At 32.2% G+C, this 18,171-nt stretch overlaps 2 protein-coding genes across 2 annotated transcripts in view; both read right to left on the bottom strand.

Moving 5' to 3' along the window:
• LOC124366817 (titin) overlaps positions 1 to 3,121 on the bottom strand; it is a 40,335-nt gene extending 37,214 nt beyond the window's left edge. Inside the window, 1 exon segment of the mRNA XM_046823422.1 lies at positions 2,989 to 3,121. Within this exon segment, the coding sequence (XP_046679378.1) occupies positions 2,989 to 3,049 (61 nt within the window). The 5' untranslated portion in view covers positions 3,050 to 3,121.
• A 2,784-nt stretch (positions 3,122 to 5,905) lies between these two features.
• Positions 5,906 to 18,171, bottom strand: part of LOC124366809 (melatonin receptor type 1B-B-like) — a 71,274-nt gene continuing 59,008 nt past the window's right edge. The window contains exon 4 of the mRNA XM_046823412.1: positions 5,906 to 17,509. Coding sequence (XP_046679368.1) covers positions 16,578 to 17,509 — 932 coding nt within the window. The 3' untranslated portion in view covers positions 5,906 to 16,577. The remainder of the gene's footprint in view (positions 17,510 to 18,171) is intronic.

The raw sequence follows: 18,171 nt of genomic DNA, 5'->3' as shown, positions 1-18,171 counted from the left end.
AAGCTAAGCACTTCGACTTTACCCTCACTTAAGACTGAGGATTTCTTTACACTGGCCTAAATAGTTCAACAATTTACTGAAATCGTTTAAGCTATTCAATAACGTGAAATGGAGATACATTTCAAAGATACTAATAAAAAGGAGTTTCACTCTCCAACCTTAGGGCTCCATCTTTAAATTAAACCTAAATTGGATCAAGAGACTGGAATATCTTTCAGTACCATCATTTATCTTAGAACTATTTGGTGTCTTTCTCAGAAAAATATGCTCATAGTGTCCTTGTTTTTTACGATTTAATCATGTACAAAGCCCTGGATAATTGCTAGTGTTCATATAAATGCAAGGGGAATCGTATAACTTTCATAGAATCTATTTTTACAGCTACGCAAAGTAGATCCCAAAAGCAGTTAATTTTTTATGCATATGTGGGCGTTGTGTATGCCGGTTATAAGCTCATTATTTTGAAAATTGGCTAAGCTGCTACATTTCCATATCTTTAACAAGGAATGTGCAATAAACATGACCAAGTCCATCAAGCACAATTTTCACGACAGGAAAACGCCCGTTAAAATATCAAAACATTAATAGTTTAGGACTTAACTCCATGAAACTTGTAATAGGGTTCTTTGAATTCTTTGAACTTATAATGAGCTAGTATATTTTCAATAAATAATCACTGAATAGCATGAATCGATATTTAAAAATCTTTCTTATAAATAGGAGTATAAAAAATGTACAACCAAAATTTTAAAGTTTCAGACACCTTATTAATAATCTTCTATGCTTACAAACTCTATATTTACAATAACCTACAGCATAGGAGGTACAACAGCATTAGTGTAATCCGAAGCGTAAAACCATTACGTTAATGCACTTGGCTTATTCCTTATATAACAAATCCATTTATACATTAGAGAGAGTAACGACGCGTCTGGTGACTTTCGCAACGATCAGTCACTCGGTGAAAGGCAGGAAATATGTTTGATCGTTTTACGAGGGTTTATAGACACTTCAAGCAGTATTTAGGGACATTATATAGTCATGCTGAATACAATTAAAGTATATATGGATTTTTACATCATGTATATAACATAGAAGATAACCGAGTGTAAAATTTGTCAAGAAAAATGTATTCATAAAATATGTTTAGTTAAAAATTTATTTTAATTAAAAAGTCAATAATTTTATATTTATTATTTATCAAGTCAGAAATAAACTATGTGACGTCATGGTAAAATATACTAGTATGTTATTTAATAACAAGTTCCTAGTTATAATGGGTCCATTACAAAAGGTTTAAACTAAATAAAGTAACTCAGTAATAAGCCCAACGTATCAGGTAAAATCTGGACATTTAAGTTTCACTCTTGTTTAAGATTGAGATGAAGCATGTTGAATATTTTCAAAGCAACGTGGTACCACAGAGTAATAAGGTAACCTTATTACTCTGTAGTGGTACGGCGCCTTCTCATAGTGGGTCAATCGATGAATATGGTGGTACAAAGTTTCATGTCTCAGCTGGTACTGACAGGTAATTTGATTTTTTTAGATTTCGAAACAGGTTATGCAGTTTTTAGAATATTAAAAGTGAGTTAAAAGTTAATTCAGCTCACTGGGCCGAAGCCAGCCCCACTCACCGCCGGAACTATCGAACAGCTCAGGCCCTGCTTTATTTGTCAAAGTCGTGACATCCTCAAAGAGACAAGTGAAGCATCTGAGACAACATGTCGAAGGTCGTTTATATTCAGCAAGAAAAACTTAGGACCTAATACAGACCTCTGAGGAACACCTATGTCATTAATGAATCAGTCTGAGTAATGTATGAGTCATATACTATCTGGTAAAAACGTGTCACTCCCTGAAGGTATACCTCAAGTACATATAGTAATAAATTCATATTTGTATCTACGTCTGTTATTATTTGGGCTTGATTAAAATATTGCCTAAGAACTGCCTTGAAGGAAATTGTCTTAAAAACCACGCCTGAGAAAAAAACAGATTCCATTATCATATATATGAATGCTTACAGTGTCGAAGTTTGATCTACTGTACATAATCTCAATTTACATGTATTTAAAGGAAAAATAATTAAATATTTTTATTTTGGAAAATAAGTACGAGAATTACAGTTGTAGCTATGTATAACTAATAACCTTCTAGTACTACAGCTTCTCTTATTAGCAGAAGTTACAGTGGTGTCTGTAGGTGTGTTTATAAACAGACCCAATGAAATCCAAACAATGTCTAAATAAGAGGTAGAATTAGAAAGGGGCGAGCTTACATACGAAATGATTGACTTTGTTTCTAATTATCTTTATTTACGCCAACTGTTTATCAACTACTTTGAAATAGTTTAGATATCAGAGAAACAATGTTCAGCATTGAGTAAGGTCAATATAATTTATAACATTTTTTAACATGCTTTTAATTTATATTCTTAAATAAAAATATAAGTTTCAAGTATTTAATACATTTCGAATGCTAATGCAGATTATATGTACATTTTTAGTTTTGCAACCGGAACAAACAGTCAAAAAATAATAATGTATTGATTCAAACACAGCAATTTAAATAAGCTAAATTTTTTTAAATTGTATCTATAATGCTTTATTTTTTTATTTCATTTAAATAACTAAAAATATTTCGTCAACAACCATAAAAAACAGTATTATAACAACAGTGACAAGAACAAACCGAACTACTTTTAAAGGCAGCAGTTCTACTCGCATGTCCCAATAGTTATAATTACATTTATTGTTCGCACTGGCATAATGAATAAACACATTATTGTTTCCAATCTACTTTTTAAGAGATCCTGCGATAGGAGTGGGTTAAGTTCAAGTGGTTGTGGAGTGGGGGAGTACCGTGCAGAGGAGGGGGTACAGCATCGGCCACCTTGCACAGGGCATGTAGGACAGGTACACTGTGCGCTGGTTAACAGTTTCGTTTATACCACAGAATCTATACATCTATAATGACGAGACTTACCTGCTATACGTGAAGGATGTCTGTTGGGTCTTGCCCTGTGCTTGGAGTCCGCAGCTCCCATCCCATGTCTCTCCTCCACCCGCCCAGCTCACTCGGCACGTCTCTCTCTCCGTCTGTACAGATTTAGCCGCAGCTCCTCTGGCCCCCGGCCAACTCTAAATACTCATCCGCCTCTTTTGTTTTCACACTTTTCACGCGTGTTTGTTGACAAAGGTGGACGTGAAGCGATAATTGGGGAGGGATGGTTCTCGGAATAATATGACGTTACTGTAATAACAATGACGGCTGCCAATTTAGACTTCAACTTTATCCCAACTTGATCGATCGGTTGGGTTGTTGCTAAAACTCTCATGAACGAATATTCCTCAATTCCCCCGAAAATCATATAAAGACATGTGATTTTTCTTATTTCTTAGTAATAACTAAGAAATGGTTACTAAACCATTGACATAAGTTATTTATATGTCTGTACATGCTATAAGTTCGAAGTTTGGTACACTGATGCGCCTTTAATGGGGAGAGAAGGTGTCAAATAACAGAATGAAAAACATCAATATTGTTTTAAAAGATTTTAGTGGAGAATTAAAAGAATTAAAAAATAACTATCAAATAGTTCTTGTGATACAGACTTGATACACATTGAAATATCAAGAGGTAATTTTATTACTTTAACCTATGTTTGATCTATTAATAAAGAAAAGTAATCATGACTTTCCTAAAATAATTACTTTGGAAAGTTCTTAAACAGCTATATAAACTTATTTACTTAAACCTTTGACCACTGAGCGGCGCAGCGTCTATTGTGAGTATGCAGGAACTACTGTTAAGCTGCGGTAGTGAACGTGTTATGGTATTTCCTTACACATAGTACATACTAAAACAAAACAAACAAAAAACAAAAGAAAAAACTACAGAAACAATTTACTTTAATTTGTTTTGGAAGGGGAGGAGGTAGAAAGTAAAACAATTACTCTGGGCCACACAAGTTTAACATTTTCAATACAATCTACAAACAATAATTGAATCCAAAGATTGCTTGTCAAGACAAGTGAGCTAGCGGCAGCGTGATTGTTTTATATTTTCATTGTTGGTTCTGTTGAAAGTAAACAGGTTTTCTTAATTCTTTAAAACAATCAGCTGTTTGAATTTTTTTTATTTTGAAGGTTACATATCAGTTGTTCAAGTTGCTCAGATGCTAGAGAATTCCACAAGCAACAAATCTTTCGGCAAAATGATTCGCAACCTTTTATTCTCCCAAGCTCCAAAAGCCTTTTTTTCTGATGGTCGCATGATGCATTGCAGTATACAATAATTAATTTGTTAGATAATTGAATTTAATAGACAATTTTGATTTGCATTTATACTCTCAAATCAAAAAAAAACCCACAAGTAGTTTGAAGCTTTCTTGGAATGGGTTGGTTCCAAGAATTAATGTAACTGTTGAGTTCAGCTCCGATTGTGATAGTATCAGATTTCATGTTCTGCACTAAGCTGTTGAACTCAACACTCCCATACGTTTATATACTTTGTAAAACATTCAGGTATTCTGCACTAAGCTATTGAACTCAACACCCCCATAAGTTTATATACTTTGTAAACATTCAGGTATTCTGCACTAAGCTGTTGAACTCAACACCCCCATAAGTTTATATACTTTGTAAACATTCAGGTATTCTGCACTAAGCTGTTGAACTCAACAATCCCATAAGTTTGTATACTTTGTAAACATTCAGGTATTCTGCACTAAGCCGTTGAACTCAACACTCCCATAAGTTTGTATACTTTGTAAACATTCAGGTATTCTGCACTAAGCCGTTGAACTCAACACTCCCATAAGTTTATATACTTTGTAAACATTCAGGTATTCTGCACTAAGCTGTTGAACTCAACACTCCCATAAGTTTGTATACTTTGTAAACATTCAGGTATTCTGCACTAAGCTGTTGAACTCAACACTCCCATAAGTTTGTATACTTTGTAAACATTCAGGTATTCTGCACTAAGCTGTTGAACTCAACACCCCCATAAGTTTATATACTTTGTAAACATTCAGGTATTCTGCACTAAGCTGTTGAACTCAACACTCCCATAAGTTTGTATACTTTGTAAACATTCAGAAGTTTGTATACTTTGTAAACATTCAGGTATTCTGCACTAAGCTGTTGAACTCAACACTCCCATAAGTTTGTATACTTTGTAAACATTCAGGTATTCTGCACTAAGCTGTTGAACTCAACACTCCCATAAGTTTGTATACTTTGTAAACATTCAGGTATTCTGCACTAAGCTGTTGAACTCAACACTCCCATAAGTTTATATACTTTGTAAACATTCAGGTATTCTGCACTAAGCTGTTGAACATTCAGGTGAGAAAAATCTGTTTTATAGAGATCGTTTCCATACTCAATATTACCACCATTTGAATTAATGCCATAACCATTAACAATTAACTATGTAGTGGTATGGAACTCAAAAATTCTTTATATTCAACTAACCAAAACTAATACTTAAATACAAGAGAATTTTTTTAATACTAATTTTTTAACATATTACAAATGTGTAATCATAAAAACAAAGTTATAATAAGTTATTACCGTCCCTCTAGTGTTTGGAAAGTGCTTCGTAATGTAAGCTACAATATAAAATCACACTGAGACGGAAAGATGTGGGAACTTCAGAGGATAAAAAAGCAAATTTTAGATTTTTATACATGTTATTCAACAACAGTTACAAAATATACAACATTTATCACCATTTAAACATTTATTAATCATATTAATTTTTATATCATATTATATCTTAAAAAGTTTGATCTAAAACAACAAAATTCATTAGTCATTATTTTTAGTTTGATTATGGTGCTTTACCTACTTATGACTCAAATAAATTATCAAAATATGCATTTCTAGATAAAATTACAAAACAAGACTAGTGTCATTTTCAAACGTTACTACTAAAACTATATATTTAAAAAATAAAACATTGTCTTAACATTAATTTTGTATGTATTTTAATTTCTGGAAAACTTAAAAGTCATGAGTTATGAGAAGTAAAATATGAATCAATATAATTGTGACCATACATATATTGTGAATACTGAACTAATACAGGAGAAAAACATAGAACTGTGTGCATTCATAAAATTATTCTGTGTTTATAAAAATTGAGGGGTTTTTTATTTTAAAGGATTTAATTCTAATTTAAAACCAGAAATATTTTAAAAGGCAAAAAATACAAGCATGTAACTCACATGTAGTGTATGCTTGGAATTTAAGAAATTATCAAAATCTTGTAGACAATTAAAATATCATTGTTAATATTATAATTGGTCATCAACATGACACAAAAAGAAAATATTAATACTGAACTACTAAAATAGAATGAAATATATTCCCATAAATTTTGTTAAAAAATACATAAAATATAAAAACATTCATATTTCAAGTATTAAATTACATAAAAATTCATTAAATTATTATCATAAAGTTGTAATATTCGAAGATAAAAATCGAGTAATGTGATTAAATGCGCAAGATTTAATTTTTTTTAATTGCATATATTTCTTTGTAAAACTGTTAAAAAAAACCTTTTAATCTTGTATTTATCCAATATGTAAAGAAGAACCTAACAAATGGAATGTAAAGGAACCATCAATAATCTAGGTTCGAAATAGATCCAGGAATTCTGTTTTAAAAACATATAAAAATACACACAACATTGTATACTCTAACTTCTCAAAATTAAAAATAACAACACTGTACACATATAACAACAATAGGTACTTGTGAACAAGGGGAGTAGGAAAATACATACATTGAAAGCATCCATTGCTACCAACTACGCTACATTTTGCATGTATCTTGGTGGTACATTTACGGTAGATATCACATTTATTTGTCGTTGTGACGCAATTGTATTGGCGTCTCACAGTGCAAGCTGGGGAACATTTCACATCGCAGCAACAAATAACCAACCACGTTATGCACAAAAGGTGCTCAAACAAATTATTGTAAGACTGCTTTTTGTTTACGTATTAAACAATATACGCCTACGTAAATGATTCATTATACTGTTTTTAATATGTCTTGGAATATCAATCACTGTTGGATGCAAATATTTTATTGCTTAATATTTTTAGTTTCCGGCTGTGATTTGAAATTAACACATTAAAAAACCTAATTACCACAGTTAGAGAAAGTCTAACCGTGTGATGGACGTAGGTTTTGGGTTTGTTTTAATGATGGAAGCGTAGCCTCCAGCTATGTTTGTTGATCGTTATGTTAATACATGTTGAGACTATACTTCATACTCCCAAAGTTTGTAACGAATTAAATTATTATAAATTAATGTTAAATTTTACATGAACTTGATATTTTTATATTCAGCCCATACCAGACATTTAATCACTTATTGTAAAATATTGAAATATTAACGAGTTAGGTTGAAAATATTCAAAACTACAACCAGAGCCATTACAATTTGTTCGTAACCTTAATATTAAATAACGAAAAACAAGAATTAAGATAGTCCATGTCTTTTAAATTTATCTCCGTTGATTTACTTTGGCAAATACACACACAATTACTTTAGGTAAGTTTTATAATGAGCCTCTTTTGTGCATTTATAAGATAAACCTATTACATAAACTAAGTTCCATTACAAAAATTCACACTTAATATTTAAATAGCTCATAAAAAAGATTTGGACAGTCATTTCAGTATAAATACCTTAACATTAGGAACCAAACATAATGAAGTGCGTTGTTAAATTCAGCATTCAGTATTAAAGTGCATACAAAATATAAATATAGAACACTAAAGCACCATCGGGTTGATTCCTCAACCTTTAGCAAGGACGGTTTGCAGACGAGGATAGAGTGGTGGGGGGGGGGGTAAGGATTAAAACACGAATTGCAGACGACATAGACACGTTTACATGTGATATGGCATGCGTGATCAGTTGGTTTAACGTTAGGCCTTAACCAGTTGAACGCTCGAGCGTCTCTCGAGTGAGTTAATATGGTCCCTGACCTATGGAGTGGATCACAGACTGGACATGAATACATACAGGGAACATAACACATCCAATATAGAGAAAATATCGAGATGTTGTCAATGGTACTTCATTCAACTATTCACTTGTCATCTATACTAACCTTCATATCTTTTCTGTAAGAACATGTTCTCATAATATATAAGTTGAATATGTTTATAAATATGAAAATATATTATAACTTTTGGTAGAATTTAAATTGGAATAAACCGGTTCAGACGTAAAATAATTAAACAAGGTATTATTTACTTTAATAAGTATACAAGATATTATGATACTTGTAATCTAGCCTTTGGGAGACCACACAATAACACAAACCTAAATATAAACCATAATACGAGGTTATGTTAAAGGGATAAAAGTGTTTTAAATAAATGTTTAGAGAATTTAAAGAACTATATGTTATAACGCTCTACCCTTTTTTACAGACTGGAAAATGGGACCCCAAAATATATGTTATATATATATATATATATATATATATATATATATATACATATATATGAAATATATAGGCTATATGTCACTTAAATGTTTTAACCGAGTTTAAACTGCTCATATCCAGAATAAAATTTATATATAAGGCCAGGTTTAATCTTATAGGAACCTATACGAAACCTTATACGAAAATAAACGAAATACGGTATACACAAGTATATACGAGTATGTGTTTATGTATAAGACCAAATATGCAGTGTGAAATATCGAATAGTATAAGTGTTTTAAACCGTGAGTGATTCATTCTAATTTAACAATACTGTAACCAAGAATAAGTAGTATTGTAATGGACATGCTTTTAATACAAACTTGCATTAAATTATATAATCTTTAGAAAATGTACATATTCAAATTTGACTCTCCACAAAAATTGAAACACTAATTAATGATATAATCGCACGGATATTTGCAATTCGATTTGAATGGATAGATCTCACACCATTCAACACTCTTGTCGATGTAAATGTACACTTACGCCCCTTACTCCTTACTCTCCAATGAAGTGTCATTGCTATTGTGCAACGGCATCGAGCACTTCAACATCAAAGTGAATTAATTTTAATGAGATGCAATCAGTTTTCACGTTGATAAATTATTGCTGTACTTAAACACGTAACTAGACAATTTATATTATTACTGTTTAATAGAGATTCTTAACCATGTAATGTCAATAACTTTTAAAGACAGACAACAGTAACATTATTTTTAGGCGTTTTATTTTTTACTAACGAAAATAGAAACAAAACTGTAGTAAAGTATGAAATAAAGTTTTATGTTTCACTATTTCAAGATTTTGTAAAACTTAAAATGTTTCACCAACGGCTTTATTGATTGATTGGCATTTAACTCCTTCCTTGAATTCCTTAATACAAATCAAATAATACGTTTTAAATATTTTTTAAGTAAAAAAATACTTTGAAATTAAAAATTACTAGGCATACCGTGTATTATACAAACTGTATATTTCTGGTTCGATAAGTTCTTTTAAGTAATTTAGAATTTATAGAGTAATTAAGTATATAATATTTCTTTAAGTAAAATAGCATCACTAAATTTCAGTTTGTTGTGTGAAATAATGCCACTTCTTGTATTTTGTCTCTTTTAAATATATTTTTACTCCTAAATGCAAATTCTACTGTACTTAGGAGGCGAGTACTAGAAAGTATACCTTCCGGCTTAGTCATATGAAAGATAGATTTGACAGTTAACTGTCATTTAAATATTTCAAACTGTAGATTCATACACTTAACTTGCCCAACACCGAGTCTCAAGTCTGGCATGTTAATGTACGCTTAATAAACCCATCGTCTTGATACGTTTTACTTTTTACCTCTGGCTAACTAGCTGTCCTATAAATACTATGTGCAATACGTTATAGATATTAACAATTACGGCAGTTATAGTGTTCACAATTATTCCCATAACGTTGTACACTACTTAGAACGGCTGCGTTGTATTGTACGGCTGCTAATTTTATGATAGATAAAATAGAAACTTATACGAGTAAATATTTATCTACCTGACATGAGAATTCAGATATACCTTTGGCGTGTTGCTGAAAAATCCATTCTAGTTTAAATATAACTATTTCCTTTGCAAAATTTCATCCTGAAACCTTAAGAGGTAATAACAGTTGTTTAAAATTGAAACAACTGTGTAATGTTAAAATTACACATAGCAAATTTTGAATATGCAATTTTGGGTATAAATTAGAAAGTAGTGAGTTTTTCCACAAATGTGACTGGATTCTGAGAAAATCCAAAAAATCTTCCGAAAATTCCATCATGGACGATTGATATACAATTCTCCTACGAAATCCACATAAAAACAAAATTAAAAAATTAACGTTCTCATGTCATAACCATTCAATAATCGTTAATTTAATAGCCATTTTTTCTACGCTCGACTCACATCGGTTACATTGTATATATTCTTCTAGAAATATCTCAGTTAAATTGTTTTTTGGTCAGTCACTCATTCTAAAGTAAGTGTTTTCGAAGCACCAGCCATGTATAACGAGGGAGACAAAGCCCAGCTGTGAAATGTGATTAAACACTGAATAACACTTTAGCTTCCAATGATGAACATCGTTGTTTCACATGCTGAATCTTGTTTTTGATATATTGTGTGTTTCTTGTATGCACAAGATATCTTGTTTTAAAACAAAAATATACTAACAATTTCATTACCAGTACCATATTTATTTTGTATTGTTGTTGTAAAAGATCATCAATTACCTTAAATGTTCACGCACACAAAAGAACTTGAGATGTATCCAAAGCTGACTTGCCCATGCGCTACCTACAGGTTAATAAACCCCACAATTTTAGAGACAAATCTTTATATATAAAACAAGAGTTTTGTGTATGAAAAGGAAATAATTGTTGTGCACGGAGAACAAAAATATGTGAAACCCGTGTGGTTTCTGAAGGAAACCTTTTAACGCACTTTGGATAGGGTTCTACATCTCTACAGTACTTTAACAGGGATATAAAAGAGATTTAGAGAAAACCCACTACGGATAGTACGGCTTTGTACACTGTACATAATAAGCACCTAATATTTTACATACTCTTTTTCAAGAGTACAGTACAACCCTGTTGCAAGTCCCTGTTATACGTTGTTTGTTTTACATTTCAACAGTTATACTTTGTAACAATTCCACGACTACATTAATTAGTTATTATTCAAGATTAGGCATTCTATAGAAAATTGGTGAAGTACTGAAGTACCATTGACATTTTTGATTTCATTATTGTCACAACACCTACGAAATTGTTTTTCTGCATATTTACTTAAAACATAGATCTAAACTACAGGCTGTAAAAGTACAGTCCACACAAATACATACAAAATATACATTTATATATATATATATATATATATACTATACATGATATAAATACAGTGATTAAATTAATACATGATACCAGTTTAGCGTCGTTTTTCAATTAGTGAGAGTAATTTTATTGCAATGAATACAAACGAGCATTTAAAAACAAAGGTAAATGGATTTCCAGATTAATATTTATTGTACGCTGTTTAGTTATGAAATCATACATTATTTGTCACATATATTTAACCACATCTTAATTTAAAAAATGTTTTACTCCTTACACCTTATTCACTTAATTATCGTTTTATAGTTGGGACTTGGCTTACGAGACTGCGCCTTACAATATAATCTTATTTTCATTGCTGGAACGTATAAGTTAAAATTAACCCAGTATATATATAGCAATAATTTAGAAGAAAACGTCTAAATTTTATAAAGATTTAGATACCATCTTTTATTTATTTTATGAGTACTGTAGTATTTTAAAAATGAGTCATATATGGAAATGAAATAGCTCAAAATAAGTTTTGCGAATGCAGAAAGCTTATGTATAGATTATTATTCTTTACTGTGTTTTTAAACTAAAACATCTTAGAACATTAATTGTATACCGGAAACGTATAAAGTTCCTTTATTTTTACATATGTGCTATTATTTTTTAAATAAAGCACAGGTATTTGATAATGTTTTACTGGTTTAAAAATTGTAACTCTTAAACGAGTCAATGTCAACAAACAGAAAAAATTGAGGAAACGCACATAATGCCAAAATTTGGTACCTTATTTATTAGTAAGATGTACTATTTCTACTTAAATAATGATAAATATTACGCAATTGTAATTCATTAATTTTGTGAACAAAAAAGCAAGTGAAAATGCGTATTATATATAATGTGTTATCCGGTTATAACACATAAAGCCCAAACTGTCTGTTGCACTGAGAAGAACTTGCAGTCTACGTGTTTACTAATTTTCGGCTGATTTGGATATTGTAAAAATGTCAGATATGTCAATGGTAAATACATACTTACATTTATATATAGACTATGAAGAAACTATTATTTATAACTCAAAGCATTATGTGAGTATTTAGACACATAATGATACAAAATGCAATGCTGTAAACTGATACCGTTACCCCGATTATTACTTATGACGTTTAAACCGAAAAACAGATACTCATAGATATCAGTAGTTTAAAATTATGTTTGTAGTGTGACATTATGAATTTATTCGGTGTTTATTCTTCCCTATATAAATAAGTTATATTTATGTTAATCTGGAAATTCACTTACATTTGTAAGTTTGCGTATGTGAATATGAATAATTATTTCAATTTTTATTTGGTTATGAAACTTAATATACAAGAGTAAACATCACAATACATATAGGCACTTCGCTATTTTAAATACAATATACTGAACACTAGGACTGTGTTTTAGTTGGTCTAAACTAATGTTTCTTGTGCTTGCATAATTTAGTGGACTTCTTTTGACTAAATATATCGTAAAAGGTAAATATCTCTTGAATATCCCATTAAAATATATCATTTTACTGTGAACATACATAATTTGATTTGGATGAGAAAATACTTATGTCATTATTCATACAAAATACATCCACTACAATATAATATTGAATTACAATGATGATCAATTTTTATATAAGAGCCCACTGCATTCAAAGTTTCACTATGCTTTCAATTTTAGTCTTTGTAAACAGATATTACAAGATAATTACAATACAATGTTTAACTTCATAGTCAACATTTTTCTCAACGATAAAAAATACAAGTTAACTACGTTATTATGTTTTTATACTAGATTTACTAACATATGTTTACTAAGACATGTTTAATATATAAATTTAAAATTCGTTCCTCATAAAATTTATATTTACGAGTAATTGTATAGTTGTACCTCTTGACATTTAAAACATTCTTGAATGATGAAAATTATAAGAGTTGATTTTGTTATACATGTAAAAACCTGTAATAACTACAATAAACAATTTTTTTTCTTAATTTTTAAGTAAGAATACACAATTTTAGCTTATATAAAAGCAAAAAACTAAACACTAAGTATTGTAATGTCAATGTTTTGGCTGTATGTTTTCGTGAAAAGCAAAGAAAATGAACAACAATGTCCTCATAAAACATTTAGAAAACAGAAATAATTAAAAATAAAGCTACACTAAAAAGCGACATGTAATATTCAAAACTCTGATTGTAAAATAGTATTGAATAGTTTTTTAAATAGCTTTTTAAGACGGAGTGAATCAATTTGTTATTATTCCAGTCTTAAATGTAACCTAAATCTACTTAATATAAGTTTAATATAATGTTTTTTAATTTGCCGTTTTATGATAAATATGATATCCCTTTGATTCTGTAACATTCACAAAACCGATTAAATCTTGAGTATTAAATGTTCATAATATTTTAAGTTTACCGCTAAAGACTTGACCACTTTTTGTTTTGATATTCGTCCTCTGTTACAATTAGACTTTAAATAGTAAAATAAATATTTTCATACAAATATATAAGTATATCTGAGTTCATTTATTAATGAACAAGCAAAATTAACGTTATCCAATGCTTAATTGTACCTCCGTGTGAAATTTTAATTGATAAAAATTCCAGTTTCTGTTTAGCTGATAGCTAGGGGTAGGACTACGGCTTTGTAACCAAGAGGTCACACAGGTCTGATTTACGGAGAGGTCCAAGACTTTGATAAAGTCAATAAATATCCAAAGTTTGAACTCAAAGTGTTTAATATCATTCATGTAAATGCGACTTGAACCCCCTAGAAAAACCCCCTAGCAGATTGAAATAGTAAAATATTTAGGCAGTACACTATCTGTTACATTAAGGAGAGTTATAATTCTGAGAACAACAGAAAACTTAATCAACTGAGCAATTAGAAGTGACATAAGTGCTGTTTATGGTATTTTTTAAGTACAATATTTTAGTCTCAGCAATTTTCCACAGCCTCCTCCACATACTACTATAAACCAAAAGATATTTTGCATTAATCCATTAAATCAATGGGTGAGGGTTTCTAGCAGCTTGTTTGTAGACTAGTTCTTACTAATTAATTATGTTTATCCAAGTTCAGCATCGATAGACACGAAATCATTATACAATAATGTATAATTTTTTAATTCCGTAATTCCTTGCTAAAATAACTGACATTCGCAAACCGATCGAAGTGTTAAGTAATGGCAATGTTAAAAACTACCTTACTAGTGCGGTAGAAACCATCATAACTGATAGTATAATTGGGTTACTAGACTTTACCCACGACAAGTAGGTTTAGACATCTTTCAGTTATTTATATCTATTTACAAACTTGTTTTCTTTAAAGTTATTTGTCAAAGTTCTCACAAACCTGTGTCGTCTTTTACATTGTTAATTATGTATCTACAAGCTAAAACAGTAACATCCCCTTCCCACAAACACCTGTCGGCCACTGCCATCATTATCATCAGTTCACGACATGCAATAAAGCTATCAGGTGAATATTCAATGCCTAGCAAAATTATCGACAGACACTCTGGAACACAGTTCAACCAATATCCGTTGAATATTTTATGTCGCATGTTAACACAGATGTCTTGTTCGTTGTGTTCTTTGCTAAGCAAGAGACTTAATTGTGTTTAAAGCCCTTTCTTATAGAATATTACTGACGATGGAATGTTAACCTGTCAATCAGTTTTGTCGTTTACATTAACAAATAATGCAGAACTACTGAAAACCTCGAGATATATATCAGAGAGAGGTCTGTTCCTACTATCTGATTTTCTTGCTGTCTAATTTAGATAAAACAGGATTTCTTTTCAGAAAGATTGAGTAATCCTAATTATCAGCTTTCAGAATGGTTTTAACTTATTTATTGTTCGTTTAAATTATTTATTTAACCCTCTGGATACTAATCGACGACATAGATTATTGCAGATAGACTTTACCTCACCATACTACCTCGTCAGTGGTTTTAAACAAAAAGTGCTAATGTCCATGCTAGAACGTGTATATGGTCACTAAAAGAGTTAAACTACATACAATTGATACCTAACATCCGATCTTAATGAGGTTACAAAAAATATAATACAAAATATAAAAATAAGGAACAACAAACTATATTTTAAGCTTTTGGTTTTTAACTGTGTCTTTAAACTATGGCAACCTGCCAAAGAGGAAAATAAAGAAGACGTATATTTGTTAGCAATTGTATGCAAATAAATACGTTTTAGTTGTGTATATTTTGGTACATACATACTGTGTTTATATTGATTTAACACACAACTGGCTCTTGTTCTTCCCTGGTACGTAATGTTACAGTACTTTGGTATGACCTTTTATAACGTTCTCTCGTTATAATTTTCTGCAATAATTTCATTTTGTTATTCATTGTCTTCTTTGAAGTTAATTTTTGCTTATCATACATATGGCTATAGTTTGTTTGGAAACTTTTTGTATTTCCAAAAATTTGAAAATTTGTTCAGCCTTAGAGGAAGTGAAAACTAGCTAAATATTTAATTAAGTATTCGATGCTATATAAATTAAATTGTTAAGTTATAAATCAACGAAAGCTATGTTATAAAACGAAGAACGTAATGAGCGAGCCATTCGATCTTGTGCTGTGAATCCATAATAGTAAATTAAATTAACAATTTACTATTATGGTAAAATAGTAAATTGTCGTATAGTAAATAGTAAAATAGTAAATAGTAAAATGGTAAAATGTAAATACTAAAATGTCGAATTTCTTTACCAAAAATATATGGTAATACATGCGTGAGTTGTTCATTTCAGTGTTGTGTGAAAAAACGTGGTGAGTCCAACATTTGCCTTACTTAATTTCAGAATATTTCGTTATTATATTCTAGTTATTTAACTTGAAATAAAAGCAAAGAGACTCTCTTTTCACAATTTCTTTCATATGTTCTGTGCCTTGTTGAATTGTTCGTCCGATATTAATACACTCTTTACATATAAACATTTAAAACATACAACACACGATCAATGTTCTGCAGAAGTTAGAACATGCACACAATTAGACACGAACACCAGACATACAAACAGTGGTGTTTCCTAAGCGTATAGGTAGACACTCAAGTGCGACAGCGGGATACATGACATGACCACATCACAGGCAGACCCTAATAGAGCCGTTCTTACAGATCACATAGATACAGAGGGATGATCACAACTCGTAGACGTCACGGCAGTTGGGTCTAGTCCTGCCCGCGTTACTGCGCTTGCCCGGGGACTTGGAGGCTTCCCTGCCGGCCCGCTGGGGGCTGGTGTAGGAGTACATGTTGTATCCGGGTATGATGTGGACCCTGACGTCCCCCGTGGGTCGGACAGCCTCCGCCCTCGAGCGCCGCGAGAAGGTGACGGTAGTCTTGCAGCAGCAGTAGTGGAACAGGTTGATGTAAGCGTTACGGAAGTGCCGGTTGCAGACACAGTAGAGAATGTTATTGACGCAAGACTTGCCGAGGGCGAGCCAGGCGAGGTTGTAGAATACGAGGGCGGAGGTCTTCTTGCGGGAGGCGAGGCAGAGCACGATGCCGAACGGCAGCCAAAACAGGAAGAAGAGAAAGAAGCTGTAGAGGTTGGTCTTCATCAGTGAGTAGTCCCAGTTGAAAGCGATGGGCGGCTTGAAGCTCGGATTGGCTCGGGCGAGACGGACTTGCAGGATGATCCTGAGATAGAGTGCGAGAGTGACCAGTCCGGGCAGCACGAGGCAGAGGACGGCGGCCGTGGCCTGATACGGCAGGATACTGGTGGACTTGGTGCTGCAGTAGTCCGGGACCAGATCCAGATGAAACTGTAGAGCGACCATCACCCCACTGACCGCCCAGATGGCCAACATCAGCAGCGTGATCCGACCCTGAGTCAACGAGGCGTAGCAGTGCGGAGAGAGGCAGAGACGGGCGTAGTTCTCCCCCGCCGTGGCCAGCAGTGAGAGGATGGTCACCAGCCAACAGACGATGGACAAACACCACTGTAGACTACATACCGCGGACAGAGGCGAGTCCTTGATCCCGGCTAGGATTACCACCGCAGAAGCTGGCATCACTACTCCAGTCACTAATAGGTCCGCTAGAGCCACGTTTGCCATGAACGTGTTACCTGAAACCACATAAACAGTGTCATATTAATCCCAACTGATGGCAACCACACACATCATCTCTGTCAGTAGCAGATTGGTTAGTAGGTAAGGTTGTGTTACCTGAAAGAAAATGTTCTGTACGTACTATGGTAATGAAAACCTAACAATTAACTCCAGCTAAAAGTGGTCCCAACATCTCTATTAACAACAGACGTTAAGCAACGTTCGTCACGAATGTGACATAATATAGTGATATAGTTGCATTATCTTGCATTATGAGTTCCAGCTAATGGTGCCACCACCATCTCTGTTAACAACAGACGTTAAGCAACGTTCGTCACGAATGTGACATAATATAGTGATATAGTTGCATTATCTTGCATTATGAGTTCCAGCTAATGGTGCCACCACCATCTCTGTTAACAGCAGACCCATTAGTGTTATGTTTACCCCATGAATTTATTACATGAAATCACAACTAATGTAAACAATAGTATACTATCCCTATATGGTCTTGTTTGCAGTGTAACCACTCGGTTAATAGCAGATCCGATAGCAAAATATTTGTCATGAATATGTTGTCTGACGCCACGCCAACTGTAATGTATATAGCATGCTTGAGTTGTACGCTGTAGTATCTTGAACTCCATCTGAAACTAACACCTCTGTAGTCTACTGTGCA

This window comes from Homalodisca vitripennis, chromosome 1 (assembly GCF_021130785.1).
Source record: "Homalodisca vitripennis isolate AUS2020 chromosome 1, UT_GWSS_2.1, whole genome shotgun sequence".
Lineage (NCBI taxonomy): Eukaryota > Metazoa > Arthropoda > Insecta > Hemiptera > Cicadellidae > Homalodisca > Homalodisca vitripennis.
Note: the sequence above shows the minus strand (reverse complement) of the source record. Positions and strands in the feature narration are given on the sequence as shown.